Here is a 15810-nt window from a genome sequence, read left to right on the forward strand (position 1 = left end):
ACACATTTAAAAAAAAAAGAAATATATAAATAAAATGAATGAATTTTTCTAAGAAAAAGTAACTTAAAAAAATAAACAAATTGAAACACATTTCAAAAAATCCCAATTTTTTTAATTAATTTAGTTTGATACATTTTTTCTTTTTTTATATAATAAAAATTATTTATGGAAAGATCTGCATAAACATTGGAATTTTTTTACCTTTTAGTCATAATATTTTACTTAAAATAAAACATAATAAAATATATATATATATATATATATATATATAAGTAGTAACTAAACATTGGTTTAAAAATATTATTTCATTTTAATGATATTATTAGGGAAATTTTTTTTTATTTTTTTTAAAATAATTTTTATACTATGTACTTCAAATGTGTATTAATTAACAAGCTCATATTTTAAAATTACAAATGATTAAATAAGAAAAACATAAATATTTTATAAAAAGAAAAAATATAAAAATATATACACACATATTTCCCTTCTATATTAAAATATTCCAATACTTAATTTTTTATTTTTCATTAAAAGTTCTCAAAATTTATTTTATTATGAATTCTTAATTTTACTTTGACTGTATATTTTTGCAGCAATTATTTATATATGTATATATTTTATCTAAAATAGTAATTTTAGAATATATTTTATATATTTGATAAAAATAATAAAAAAAATAAACAGTGAAATTATCAAGGAATTAAAACATCAAATCTTTCAGCATAAAACTTTTTTTTTATTATTACTTTTTATACATAAAAAGTTTTTTAATATGTTAAATAATATTAAAACAATGTATAAAACAAATAGAAAAATTTTATAAAAATTATATATTTTTATTATAATAATCTTTCAATAAATTAAATTACACAAGAATAAAACTTATATAATTATTTCGTTTTATACTTTTTTCATATTATTTTATTTTATATATATACTTTTTTTTAATGTAGTATGTATTAAAAAATTTACAAATAATTTTAATTGAAGCAAAATAATAAAAAAAAAAATTTTCTAATATAATTATGTAAATAGTAAAAATTTTAACATTACTTCATTGAAAACAATAGAAAAATATTTTTAAAAAATAAATTTTATAAATTTTTTTCTCAAAAAAAAAAATTCGATAAAAAAATCCACTTTGTTAATTTTTATATATAAATATATATATATTCATGTATAATTAAAAATAAAAAAAGAAAAAGTAATTGTTATGAATGTATGAAAAAAGATATTAATAAATACTAATAGATTTATCTAAAAAAAAAATTTACAATTTTAAACTGCTACGGGCATTTAAATGATAAATTTAATTACATTATAAATTAATTAAATTTATTATTTATTGTTACTTTTCTGATTAAAAATATTAAAGGCCTCAGAAAATATGGCCGGTGGGGGAGCCATGAATAGTTTATTTCCGGGATACAAGGATAAAATATGGCTGAAACTTCCTTATAAGGTAAATAAAAATTATCAAAAAAATTCTTTTTGAAATACTTGAAGGAAATTATGAATATAATTCTCATATATGTTAAAATTAATAATTTTTTTTTTTTGAATATTATTAAAAAAAATAGTTTTTTTTTTTTTAAGTTGTATAATTAATCATTGTTACTGTATAGTTTTTGTTTTTATCTTAATTTTTCATTAAAAAAGAAATATATATATATTTCAATTAAAATTTTTTTTTTTTTTTAGTTTCGATTGTATTTAATAAAATCATGGAACAAGGAATTTGAGAGAAATATATCAAAAGCCAAAATAAAAAATAATAGAATAAAAAATTTGAATTATTATATATTAGATAGATTAAAACCTAATGATAATTATAAAAATAGTCACACAGATTATAAAAGACAGATTTGTAGGGGGACATTAGAAGAAGGATGTGACTTTTATTTACCAGATAAAAAAAGTCAAGATAGATTAAAAAATCATTTAGAACCATATACCGAAGAAGAGAATGAGGAGAGAAAAAAATATAAATATTTAAATTTAAAATATTATATACTTTTTGCACTTGGATTTACAGTTGTACATAATTCTTTTCAATCAAGACCAGTTGCTTGGTGTATGGAATCAGAGCCACCTCATCCCCCACATTATCCTTTTTGGTTTAAATCTCTTTTTCATTCTCATGATATACCAAGTGTAAGAAGAGGTTTTGAAGTTTATCGCCAAATTTGTGCAACATGTCATTCGATGGAACAGTTACAATTTCGTCATTTAGTTAATGAAGTATATCCTGAAAACCGAGTAAAGCAAATAGCAGCATCTTATGATATAGTGGATGGTCCTGATGATAAAGGAGAGATGTTTACAAGACCAGGAATTTTAACAGACTCTTTTCCAAAACCATATCCAAATGATGAAGCAGCAAGATATGCAAATGGGGGTGCTGTACCACCAGATTTGTCAGTTATAACATCAGCTAGACATAATGGGCCCGATTATTTATTTTCTTTATTAACAAGTTATCGTGATCCACCAGAAGGGGTTGTATTAAGACCTGGTTTATATTATAATACATATTTTCCTGGTGGGTCGATATCTATGCCTCCACCACTTCAAGATGATATGATTGAATATGAAGATGGGACACCATGTAATGTTTCTCAAATGGCTAAAGATGTAGTAAATTTTTTATGTTGGGCAACAGAACCAACACATGATGAAAGAAAACTAACAGCACTCAAATTAATTTGTGGAGCATTTGTTGCAATGGTATTAATGACTGTGTGGCAAAGATTTTTTTGGACTGTTTATGCTACCAGAAGAATTGATTTTGGAAAAATAAAATACTTATAAGTGTTATCCATACAAATAAAAAAAAAAAATTTTTTTATTTAATCTTATATATATATATATATATATATATATATATATATATATATATATATATATATATATACATATATATTTCTTTAAATATATTACATGAAAAGAACAAGAAAAAAAAAATTATTAGAAATATTAGTAAAATTTTATAAAAAATAAAAATATAATTTTTAATTATTTTTATGTAATTTTAATTTATGACTATCAATAAGTTTTCTATTCTTCTACCAAGTACATTTCCATAAAAATAGCATTCTAGGATTTTAAAAAATTAAAGAGGATCAAAAGATTATGGAGAAATCATATTATAAATATAATATTTTTATTTTTTTCAAGCACCTTTCCCAAAAAAATTTATATATTTTTAAAAGAAACTTTATCTTTTTATAATTTAATAGTTATTTTTTTTAAAAGATATTTGATATAAATGTTAAAATTTGTTTGTTATTTTTCTTATTTTCTTTTATTATTATCATTATTATAAAATATATATTTATTATATCTTTCTTTATTTAAATTTACTCTTTTTATTAATATATATTTATATTATATTTTTTTTTAAGTTTTATATTATTTATTAATTATATAAAACTACTTTAATAATCTATAAAATGAACAAAAATGCATTTTATCTTTAGTAAAATGTGAATGTGATTTTTTTTTTTTTTTTTTTGACATATAAACACATTTTTACTGAGATATAACTGGAAGTTAAAAAAACATATATATATATATATATATATATATATATATATATATATATATATATATATATATTTTTTATAAATGTGTATATATACATAATTATTTTAGGAAAAAAAGACAAGTTGAATATATTACAACTTTCTGCTATTCCTTTTTTTAAAGATTTTTACTTTTTCAGCAAATATTGTGTTTATATGAAATTCTTTTATTTAGATTATATAATATTTTTTTTTTTTTTATTAATTTTATTTGAAAATTTTGAATATTTCTATAATTTTATAAAGTATTTCACTCTATATGTATAATACAAATATAATAATTTTATATTGATTCATCCTTTTATAGCAGGGAGCAGTAAAATTTTAGTATTCTTTAGAAATTTTTTTAGTATAGCATAATTTAAAAAAAAAAAAGATTATAAGTTAATAGAAAGTACTTTTTTTTCTTGGGGGTTTTTACTTATGAAATATTTTCTTTTTATTTAATTTATATTTTTTTATTTATTTATTTCTATTATCCTATTAAAAATATATATATTTTTTAATTATCGTTCCTTTGTTTATATATACACTTTACACTTCATTTAATGTTTTCATATTTCTTCCTTGATTTTACGAATAAATTTTTTTTTGTTATATTTATATTATATTTTTATATTTACTAACCAACACTGTTTGAATGATATTAGACAGTTCACTCTAAAATGAATATTAATAAATAGAAAAAATTACAATTTTCTAAAGATATTAAAGTGATATTAATTGGACATTAATTTTTTTTATTTCTATATAAAGGAAAAATATATATTCTATGGAAAGTAATATTAGTTAAATAATTACAAAAATATATGTATAAAATTTTTTTATTAAATATTATAATTAAATATTTAAGTATAATAATAATAAATAGAAAATAGTTAAATACATGCAGTTTAATTAAAAAAAAAAAAAAAAAAATACACAAATACATCTAAAATTAAAATCATTAAAACAAATGAAAAATAAAAATTTATTAGGAAAAATTTACTTATTTCTTCAGGAAAAGTAAAGAAGTTCTTGTAAATATAGTAAATATTCAATATTAAAATGAAATTTTATATTCTAAGAAGAAATTAGTAAAAATTTAAAGAATATTTTATATATATTTTATTATAAAAAAATTCTTTTCTTTTATCTAAGTAACTTAAGAAAAAATGTATATAATTTATAAAAAGTTTAATGAATAATATGAACAGTTGTAGAAAAATATTTTTGTTTTTCATTATTGTGTATTATTTATTTTAAAAAGTTTTTTTATTTTGCTTGCACATTTTTTCTTTTTTTTTCATATTGAAATAAAAAGCATCTCACTGTGCTACTATTCATTATTTATTCATTAATTCCAAGTATACGTTATTAGAATTTTTATTTTTAAAATTAAGAGAATTTATTACGTTGTGAACTTTGTATTTTAATGTTGTATATATTCTTTAGAGTAAACATCGTTTATATTTTAATATGTTTAACAAATAAAAATTATCGCGTAATATTTTTTCTTCTAAATTATGTGCAATTCTTATGTTAATAATTTATATATCCTTTTTTTTTATAAAAATAGATAGGATTGTATTTATTGAGAAAATTACTTGAAGAAAAATTGATATTTTTATTTTCCATAAGAAATGTATAAAATTTATTTTAATATTATTCAAATGTTAAATAAAAAAATAATATTTTTAATAAATATAGATTATATGAAAAAGATAGAACTATGAAAGGGGGACAACTAGCTATAAAAGCAAGCATTATATACAAAAATGAAAAAAAGAAAAAAAAATGAAATAATTACAAGAATGAAATGTAAATACTAATTAAAAATTAAAGTAATAAAAATAAAGGGAATAATAAAATTATAGAAGTGTTGAATGATCTGGTGAAAAAAAAAAATAATAGATTAAGGTGCATTAAGCATAATAAGAATTGTAAAAAAAGAAAAATTCTTGGAAGAATATAATAGGAAAAAAAATAAAGAAAAATCTTGAAAATAATTTTAAAATTTAACAAAATAAAGGAATATATTTATATATATACTATAGAATATTAAAAATTTATAAAAATGTATATATATACATAAATATATATATCAAACGTAACTGCCAAATTTTTTTTTTCTAGCACAAATAGAACGAAAATTATAAAAAGTAGAATATAAAGAATATATAATCATAAAAATACACAAAGCTATACATATCAAAAGCATGTGCCCATTTGAGAACATAACGAAACATTTAAAATATTCATAAGTTCTTTTGTTTAATAATACCCAATAAAAATCATTATAGTCATTTTTTTTATATTCATTATAAATTTTTGATCCTTCATTAAAATCTTCAATTAAGATATAACCAATTAAACAACAAAAGAAAAATAAAAATAAAAATATAAATCCCATAAATAATTTAAATAAACGTTCACAAAAACACTGAGAAAAAATTAAAAAAAATATTAATATCAAACTGAAAATGTATAATACTAGTCCAATAAGGGAGAAAAAGAAAATTCCACTGCAAACAAAAATGCATGCCAAAGTTATTAAATAGGACATTGAAGGAACATATCTAAAAAAAAAAAAAAGAAAACTTTTATATATATATCATTAGAAATTAAAACAAATGGGAATTAATAAAATTTAAGGTAAAAATTTACAAAATAAAGATATAGTATTATTTAAATAACATTTTAATGATAAATAAAAAAAATTATAATTATGTATATATAATTAAATTAGCCGAAGGAATGAATAAATAAATATTACATTAATGTAATTGACATAGGACTTTCTGTTGTTAAAGTTGCTCCCTTATGAATATAAATAAAAGACATCAGTAATAAAACAGAAGATACGATAAGTATATTTCTTTTTTTTAAATCATCTATATATTCTTCTAACTTTGCATTTTTATTTTTTGATTTTACTTCTTTTATTTTATTAATTGAATCTAAATATATTTTTATAATTTGATTATCTTGTTTGACTAATTCATACTTTAAACTATTAAAGAGTGACTTGTTATAGGCATTAACAATTTTCTGAAAATTGTCAGTAAAACTTTTTATTTTTTCGGAGTTTGTAATAAAAGCAGAAGTATTAGTTTCTATAAATTTATAAAAATTATCATATATATCAAAATTTAAACGAACATTTTTTAATTTATCATATAACTCTAATAAAGTATTTTCTAAAATTTTTTTATGAACATTATCTTCGGAAACTATTATATTTTTAAAGCCTTTCAATAAATCATCTTTAGTTAAGGTTTTTAATAACATTTCTTTTTTCATTTCAAGAAAAGATTGGCGATCTTTTATCATTTCTAAAACTTTTGATGCATCAAAAGATGATGTATCAGGAAATTCATCAATTGGTTCAGAATGTGTTATGTGTGGCTTTTTTTCTAGTATAATATGATTGATACTGCTACTCAAATTATTTATTTTATTTAATAGCATGTAATCAGGATGAAATTTTAATGCATCCATTATTCCTATAATTTTCAAAGAAATGTTTTTGCTTATTGATGTGGTATAAACCCCAGAAGAGAATAAAAATAGAGAAACAATAAAAGAGCTTAAATAAATTGGCCGTAAAAGAGGTTTATATAAAAAATGCCCTAATATAGAAAACAATAGCAAAAATGATGCACCAATTAAATTATAAATGCTTAAATAATAAATCATTTTATACTCTTTATCTTGTATATTTTTATTAAATATAGTAAGCTCATCTTCATTCATAAAATATAATAAAAACATAGAAGAACAAAAAATTAAACTAATTCCTTTTGACCATGTTCCTACTGCTGTATTTTCGAATCCTCCTTTTTTTTCATGATTACAAAAAATACACATACTTTAAAAAAAATAAATAAGTGATAAAAAAATGAAGAGGAAAATTTGAAATGAATATTATCTATAATAGAATATATGCATATATTATTTTTATTATAATATATATATATTTTTTTTGCTTTTTTATCAAGTATAATTAAAAATTATTGTTTCTTTCCTTTTAGTATACTTTCTATTGTCTTATTTTTATTTTCTAATATTTTTTCTAATATTAATTTTTTTATATTACACATTATTTTTATATCTTTACTAATTAATTTTCTTATATTCCTATATATATATATATATATATATATATATATATATATATATATTTCCTTTTATATTAAAAACTATTATATTTTCTACAGTATAATGAGTGTATATATATATATATATGTTTTTTTGAGATTTATATAATTAGTAGATTTATAAATATACTCTTGATTTTTTTTTTTTTTTTTCATACTATGAAGACATACTAAAAAAGTGTACTTTTTTTTAGTACTATGATAAAATAAAAAATAAATGAATTGTAAAAACTAAAAAGTTATAAAAAGAATAAAAGAATAAAAAATAAATTATTTCTTATTATTAAAAATAAATATGTAAATAAGAAACAATTAGGTATATAAAAGAATAAATAGAAAATTAAAAACATAAAATTAAGATGAATAAAAAAACAAAATTTAGTTAGTAATAAACACTATTTTAGACAAATATTATTTATTACATTTATATGTATATATATATATATATATACATACATACATATCATATTTCATTTTATTTACTATATTTTAATAATCTTAATTCACATAATAGCAATATATAATTATAATAAAGAATTGAAAAAAAAACTTAAGAAATCACAAAATTAATAATTTTTTTTATGCATATATATATTTTTTATTCTTAATAGACCATATGAATATGAGAAATAGGAAAAAATAATCAAAGTTTTTTTCCTAATTTCTAGAACTTTTTATTTAATTAGCTCATATAATAGACACTATAAGATATTTTTATTTAAAATTCTATTATATATAATAAAGAAAAAATGGAATGTAAATGCTTTTTTTTTTTTTTTTATCTTATTCATTTATTATTACATTTCATTTTATATTTATATTTTTTTTTTTAAAATATATATAAACAAATTGTTAATTTCTTGTAGTACCTCGAGAAATTATTAAGTGGTTGCAGTATTTAGACTTATCTCATTCTTTTAAAAACATTAAAAGTGCTAGCAATGGAATTCTTATTTCAGAAATAATAAACATATACATGCCACAAGTACTTTTTTTTTTTGATATTAAACTATTTTTCTTTTTATATTTTTTTTTTTTGTTTTCTTTTATACAATTTTATGAAATATACGTTTTGGTTTTTACAAAGAGTATTAACATGAATAGTTTAGAAAATGGTTTTAGCAAGGAGATAAAAAAAAAAAATTGGTTAATCATAAAAAAAATTTTAACAAATTTAAATATTTTTTTCGATGAAGCATCAATAATTAATTCAGATAAAAGTAAAAAGATTTCCCATTCTATAAAAAAAAGAAAAACGTATATATAAAGATATCTCATATTTTTTTATAATTTTAGAAGAGATAACAAATTTGTTTATTCAATTATATGAATATTTTAATCAAAAAAAGCATCAAAAAGAACAACTTTGTGTAAAAGAAGGAAATAACGAATTGCAAATTCCATCCTTTGCTAGATCTACGATAACCCAGAAAGTTCGGTAAGTTGCACATCTTTTATATTTATGTAAATTATTTTTTAGAAAACTTTAATTTTTCTTTTTTAATATAAATAAATATATATATGATTCTATTTTGTTCATAAATATAAATATATTTATTCTCTTGGATATGTACACATAATTTATACATTTATATTTTTATTTCATAGAGAAAGTAATGTTCACGATATAGAAGATGAGAAGAGAAAAATCATGAGCACATATGAATTAATTGAACATGAAGAATATGTAACTCATAATTATATTTTTTTATTTTTTTTGATATTTTATGTATTTTGCTTATATTTTTGAATATTCTGATTAGAAAAATAAGACATAAAAATAATATTTAAATTAATATTCCTTTTTATTAGAATAAAACGTTGATAAAAGAAAAAGAAAGAGAAGAAAAGGAAAATAAAAGCAGAAATAAAAAATCAAGTCTAAAGGACACGAATATATTTAATGAACTTGAAAAAAGTAGTAGTATTATAACGATAAATGATGTTAGAAATCATGAGGACTATACTGACATTAAAACTGTATTAAAAAAAAATAAATAATATATAAAATAAAATATCTAAAAAAATAAACACATTAAATAAATAAAAAAGAAAAGAAAAAAAATAGTATATAGATTAATAAATAGATAAATAGATTAATAAAAACAAAAAAATAAATAATAAATAAATATATAATTAACCAAATATGTATATAAAAAAAAAAAAAAAAAAAAACATTAGAATAAATATAAATGAATTAATAAGTAAAATAATATTCCTTAAATTTGCCTTATAAACAGTAATTTATTATAATTATGTATTTTAATTGTCATTCAAAAAAAATACTCGTACTTTATTAATGAAAAATGAAAAGAAATATTATACTGTTTATTCATATATATTTATTTTAGCTAGACTCATTTATAAAAGATAAAAATAACATAGAACCCTTAAAACTAATAAAGTAATAGGAATGCAAAAAATTAAATAATAAACGATTATAGAAGATAAATTTAAATTAACATAAAATTAAAGTTATTAAATTCTTTTTTTGTATATTGTCTTATTTTATATTTTTTCTTTTTTTTTTTAAACTAATTAGAAGCTTAAGAGAATTAAATGAAAATGAAAAGAAAAAATTGCCTAAAAAATATTATGAAGGTTAGAATGCTATAAGATGTTTGAATTGCATTAATTAAAAATAAAAAGTATCATAAATATAAATATAAATAATTTACATAAATTTAATTTTTTTTTTTTTTGAAGATGAAAATATAGATGATATAATATTTCATATACTATCAGAAAATATTTCTGATTGTAAGATTGAAAAACAAGACATAAATTATTTTATGAGTTGTAACAAGAAAATGAATAATATATATAGATTTTCTAATTTCTATATTTATGATAATGACAAAATAAATAATTTATATGAAAAATTTTATATCATATGCTCTCTAAAAAAATACGGTTATAAATTAATTCAAATTATCATTTCTTTTTTAAATTAATAAAAAAAAGTATCTGAGTAAAATCATAAATTTTTTTTTCTTTTCTTTAGAATTGATAAAAAGAATATTAGATCAATTAAAACTTTTTAATGAAAATTTTCAATTGATAATTTCTGTAAAAGCTCATCAATTTTTTTACATATGGAAACTCTTTTTTCCTGGTTTCTAATAAAAATATAAAATAAAAATATGCATTTATTCTTTATTTTTGAATTTAACATAAATTAATACTTTTAATTATATATTATTTTCATATATTAATATGTTTTATTTCACATACAAATATTTACTTATATTAAGTTATAACTAGTATCAGATGTGACAATGAAATTTTTACTCTAATTATGAATTATTTAACACAGCTTCTGATTTATCTAAAAATAAGTGATATCACAAATAACGAAGTAAAATAATAAATATATATATTTGAAGCATTATATAAAAGTTCTTTTTATATTAATTAAATTTTTGTTTTTTGTGTGCAATTATATATATTCGGAATTTTTACCTATTTTACTTTTATTTTGATATATTTTAATAATATGAAATGAGAGAAACATATAAAATAAAAGTAAATTTATTATAACTAAATATTAATTTTTTTTTTGTCATAGATTGTTTGTAATATAATATTAAGGAGCCTTTTTTTAATTGATAATGATGAAAATAGGGATATTAAGTGCATCTGTGAATTAATTATTTTGTTAATAAATAAGGATATACATATTTTAATAAGAATATTGAACATAATTAGAAATACCACGTCTTTTAACTTTTTTTATCTTTTTTTATCAACCCTTATAAATAGTTCATTAAATTTTTTTATATATGTAATAAATATTTAATAGTACACATTTTTTATATACTAAAAATTAAAATTTTTTTATGATAATTTTTTTTTTTTATTAATAGAAAAAAAATATTAAAGATATTTATCTTTATTATATATTCGTTGGACTACATACAAATAGAAAAAGCATCATGTAAATAATTCCATTGTATAATTTTTCATATATATATGCTATATATTTTTGTAACTTGAATGACATATAACTTTTTTTATTTTTTTTTATTTTTAGATTATTAAGCTTAGATATTTTAAATACTCTTAGTCTATTAGATAATTGCCAAGATATAATTCTCTTATCCAGTATATGGATATCCCTATATATAAGTGTTCTTATATAAACAAATATATATTTAATTTTATATTTCTTTTATTTTAGGTTTATTGTATAATATATTAGAACTAAATAATATAAATTATAACATATTTTTATTTGTTGTATGTTCAAATATTATTTTTAAAATAACGGAAAATAAGGTTATTTTAAAACCCTACATATATATATATATATATATTTATATATTTTAATTATTATATTGTATAAATATAGAAAGAAGATGAATTTAATACAGAGATTAAACAGATGATAAAAATTTGTTCTACAATTTTTAAAAATACTAATAATAAGTAAATAAGAAATATATTAAAAATAAAATATTTCCATAAAAAAATAAGTAAAATTAATTTGCATTAATATATATTTGCAGGCAATTAATATACTTATTCTTCTTACATTCTCACAAATTAATAAATAATGATGATGATTTTTTTGATATATGTTTGACGGTAATTTAAAAAGAAAAAAAATACATGTACATATATTATTAAAATGTGTTTAAAAAATTAGAAATACAGCGAATTAAGTGACAAAGAACAGAAGATTTTTATTAATGGGCATGTTTTTGAAGATTTATTTAAAAATATCTGCAGTTATAAAATAATTAAAAGAAGCTTCTCAAATATTTTTAACAAAAATTTAAATAAATTAAATAAAGAAAATAATGTTTCCATCCTTAATTTATTATTAATAAAAGTAATTTTTTCATTTATTTTGATGTATTTTTTTTAGAAAAAATAATTAAAATTTTTTTTTACTTATTGCGTAAGGAAAAGTGGAAAAAAGAATCATTTTTAAGAATTTTGAAAAATTATATTATATATGATGGTATGTACATCATTATAAGAGTGAATGTTTATAAATTACTTTTTTGTCCTTTATATTTCGAATTATACATTTATTAAATTATATGTATATATTTTTACAGAAAATAAAGATATATTAGGACATTTAGAAATATACAATAATATTTTTGAATATATTATACATAACTTATTTTCAGAAAACTCAAAAAATTTCGAATTATCAAAAGATATAGTAATTTCCTTTTTTTTATTATTTTTTTGGATGTTGTTAATTTATTATTTATTCATTCATATATCTATAGATATATGAATGAATAAAAGTATTAATTTTTTTTTTTGCATACATTTATTAAATGATAACGTTTATAATTTATTTGTCCTTACTTTTTTTTTAATTTTATTTACAAATGATAATATAAATTTCCAATTATATAATAAATTCATTATTATTTATATTATTATTTAATATATAATTTTTGTGAAATTTTTTTTTTTTTTAGCTAAATTTTTTTTGGTTTTCATCCAATAATGAATTAAAAGTTCAATCATACGAAGTATATGCAAAATAACTAGAAATAAACATAATGCATTTGAATGCAAATAAAAAAAAAATGAGTGCATCTATTAAACATTTTTTCCTACAGATTTCCATCAATTATTTAAAAAAATTATATGCTTCAAATATGCATAAGTTAAATGCCCGTACACAAAAATATTTTTCAAAATTAGAAAATGGTTATTTTAAATAATTTTTAGTTACTTTAAAAATTTAAATTAAATAAAATAAAAAATAATAAAATATTTTTTTTTTCAGATAACTATTTGAAAAAATTTATACTTTAAAGATGTGCAATTTTTTTCATAATATGAAAAAATAGTGAAGGGGAGTAAAGTACATAAAAAAAAATCTTTTTAAGCCACTCGAAAAAAAAAAAAATTAAAAAATAAAAAAGAATGAAAATTAGGATAGTGGAAAAATAAAAAAGTGAAAAAATACTTATTAAAAAAAAAAAAGAAGAAAATAATTGTTTAGATATACTATTTCTTATTATGCTTATAAAACATTAAATATTCTATTTAAATATCGAGAACAGTTTAAGAATGCGTATACTTTTTTAACTGTTAAAAAATAACTGAACATTTTTATCATAAAAATTTTGTTAAAAAATTTACTTTTTTTATATTCTATATATTTTGTTATGGTACAAATTTTCTATAGTCTTTTAAGAAGATTTCAACACTCAACTGTTTATTAGTTGCAATTTTTGAAATATTTATTTTTTGTTCATCACTTTGCAACTTGATATTATTAAAAAAATTATTAGAAAGAAGCATGTAACTCATTAAAATAATTCTTCAAAAAAACAAAAAATACATAAAAGAAAATATATTTTATTAAAATTTAAAAATAAGGTATTTTTAATATTATTTAAAAAAAAAAAAAAAAACTCACATTATATCTAAACTATCTAAAAATTAGTATGTTCCTTTTTTTTTTTTATTAAATTAAATTTGAAAGTCCTATATTTTTAAAAAAAAATTTTCCTTAAATGAATATATCTCTTATTTCAAAAAAAAAAACAAATAAGTATAAAAGTAAATAATTTAAGTGTAACTTTTTTTTTTCCAAAAAAGAAGATAATTTATAGTGCACAATCATTGTACATTGATGTATTCTCTACATTTTTAATTTTTTTTTTTTTGGGAATTTTTATCATTCCTACAATTTTTTTTATCTAACCTAAAAATTTTTAAATTATCCTTTTTTTAGATTAAATTAGAAAGAATAATTATAAATAAATAATAAAAATAACACCTACAGAAAAAAAAAAAAAAAACATACATATTTCCTAATTATAAATGGAATAATATCGTTACTGTAATTTTTTTTTTTTTTTAGAAACGTTTTGAATATATCTTTTTAAGTGCACTTCAAAAAAAAAAAAAAAAATATGAATAATGAAATGAATGCAAAAAAATATACGAATATTTAAGGTTTATAAAAAACACTATTTTTAAATTTAATATAATCAAATGAGAAAACCAACTAAACAAAAAAAATTATATATTAATTTTTTCACATTTCATATAAAAAGTTTTCATTTAAAATGAAGTAAGGAAAAAAAAAAAGCTCTTTTTAGATAACAAGCCATGCTTATTTTTATTTTATTTTTTTTAATTAAAAATATAAAATTAATTCGCTTATATATAATAGCATTTATTTGTAAATACATGTACATTGTATACATAAGGTAAAATATATATATATATATATATATATATTTTAAATGCAAATATAATTTATGCATTCACCATTTTAGTTTTTAAAATGGTATGCTTTCCTTGAAATATATATAAAAATAATACAAGTTAAAATTGTTACATTGAATGATGCATGTATATATAAATTTATATAAAATATAAAAATATTATATATGTAAAAGTATCGAATAAAAAAAAATAAATAAAACGAATTGAAATAATGGAATTTTTTAATAAATAAAAATGTATAAATGAATATACTTATGCATATATATGTATATATACGTATATGTAAAATGTGAACCATATAAAAACAAATACAAAAAAAAAAAAAAAAAAATTATAAAGCTAAAAATTTATTAATATATATAAAAACTATAATGTTCCATTTAATAGTACATTTTTATACTTTTATTTCATTTAATTTTCAATTATATATATTAAAAAAAAAGAAAAAAAACTGAGCCTGAATTAAAAAATATAAAAAAAAAATTATTTGGTTTTACTTGAATTTATTGTATATAAAAATGGTACAATTTTTTATTTAACGAAACACAAAAAAATATTACGCATAAAATTCCTTTTTATGTTATTTATATTATTACTTTATTATATATTATTATATAAATATAGGATATCATTCTTTTTTAAATTTATCATTGATATTTAAGAGCACAGCAAAAAAAAAAAAAAAAAAGTAATGGTTATAAATGTATGTGCTTATTTAATCATATTGGAAAATACATGAAAAAATTAAGGTTACAGCAATATATCAACACACTTATGTATTTGTACATTTTATTAATATACTTTTTTTAATTTTTATTATATTATTTTTATTTTATTTCATTTTTTTTTACATTATTTAAAGAATATAT

General features: G+C 17.0%; 3 protein-coding genes across 3 annotated transcripts; 2 read left to right on the top strand and 1 right to left on the bottom strand.

Annotated features, from left to right (window-relative positions):
- Positions 1 to 1390: 1390 nt before the first annotated feature.
- Positions 1391 to 2814, top strand: PRELSG_1218100 (cytochrome c1 precursor, putative; the record flags this gene model as incomplete). The annotated part of the gene is made up of 2 exons (XM_028677960.1): positions 1391 to 1465; positions 1705 to 2814. 2 exons carry the CDS (start codon positions 1391 to 1393, stop codon positions 2812 to 2814), a joined length of 1185 nt encoding a protein of 394 aa, XP_028534297.1.
- A 2856-nt stretch (positions 2815 to 5670) lies between these two features.
- Positions 5671 to 7436, bottom strand: PRELSG_1218200 (conserved Plasmodium protein, unknown function; the record flags this gene model as incomplete). Its single annotated transcript, XM_028677961.1, has 2 exons — positions 5671 to 6145; positions 6343 to 7436. 2 exons carry the CDS (start codon positions 7434 to 7436, stop codon positions 5671 to 5673), a joined length of 1569 nt encoding a protein of 522 aa, XP_028534298.1.
- A 1039-nt stretch (positions 7437 to 8475) lies between these two features.
- PRELSG_1218300 (conserved Plasmodium protein, unknown function) lies at positions 8476 to 13419 on the top strand (the record flags this gene model as incomplete). The annotated part of the gene is made up of 22 exons (XM_028677962.1): positions 8476 to 8482; positions 8593 to 8711; positions 8814 to 8946; positions 9023 to 9164; positions 9335 to 9413; positions 9539 to 9706; positions 10078 to 10130; positions 10269 to 10327; positions 10433 to 10639; positions 10731 to 10841; positions 10981 to 11084; positions 11295 to 11510; positions 11593 to 11663; positions 11760 to 11830; positions 11907 to 12004; positions 12081 to 12154; positions 12235 to 12313; positions 12375 to 12560; positions 12635 to 12692; positions 12793 to 12902; positions 13171 to 13224; positions 13315 to 13419. 22 exons carry the CDS (start codon positions 8476 to 8478, stop codon positions 13417 to 13419), a joined length of 2304 nt encoding a protein of 767 aa, XP_028534299.1.
- Positions 13420 to 15810: the final 2391 nt, after the last annotated feature.

This window comes from Plasmodium relictum (assembly GCF_900005765.1).
Source record: "Plasmodium relictum strain SGS1 genome assembly, chromosome: 12".
NCBI classification, from domain to species: domain Eukaryota; phylum Apicomplexa; class Aconoidasida; order Haemosporida; family Plasmodiidae; genus Plasmodium; species Plasmodium relictum.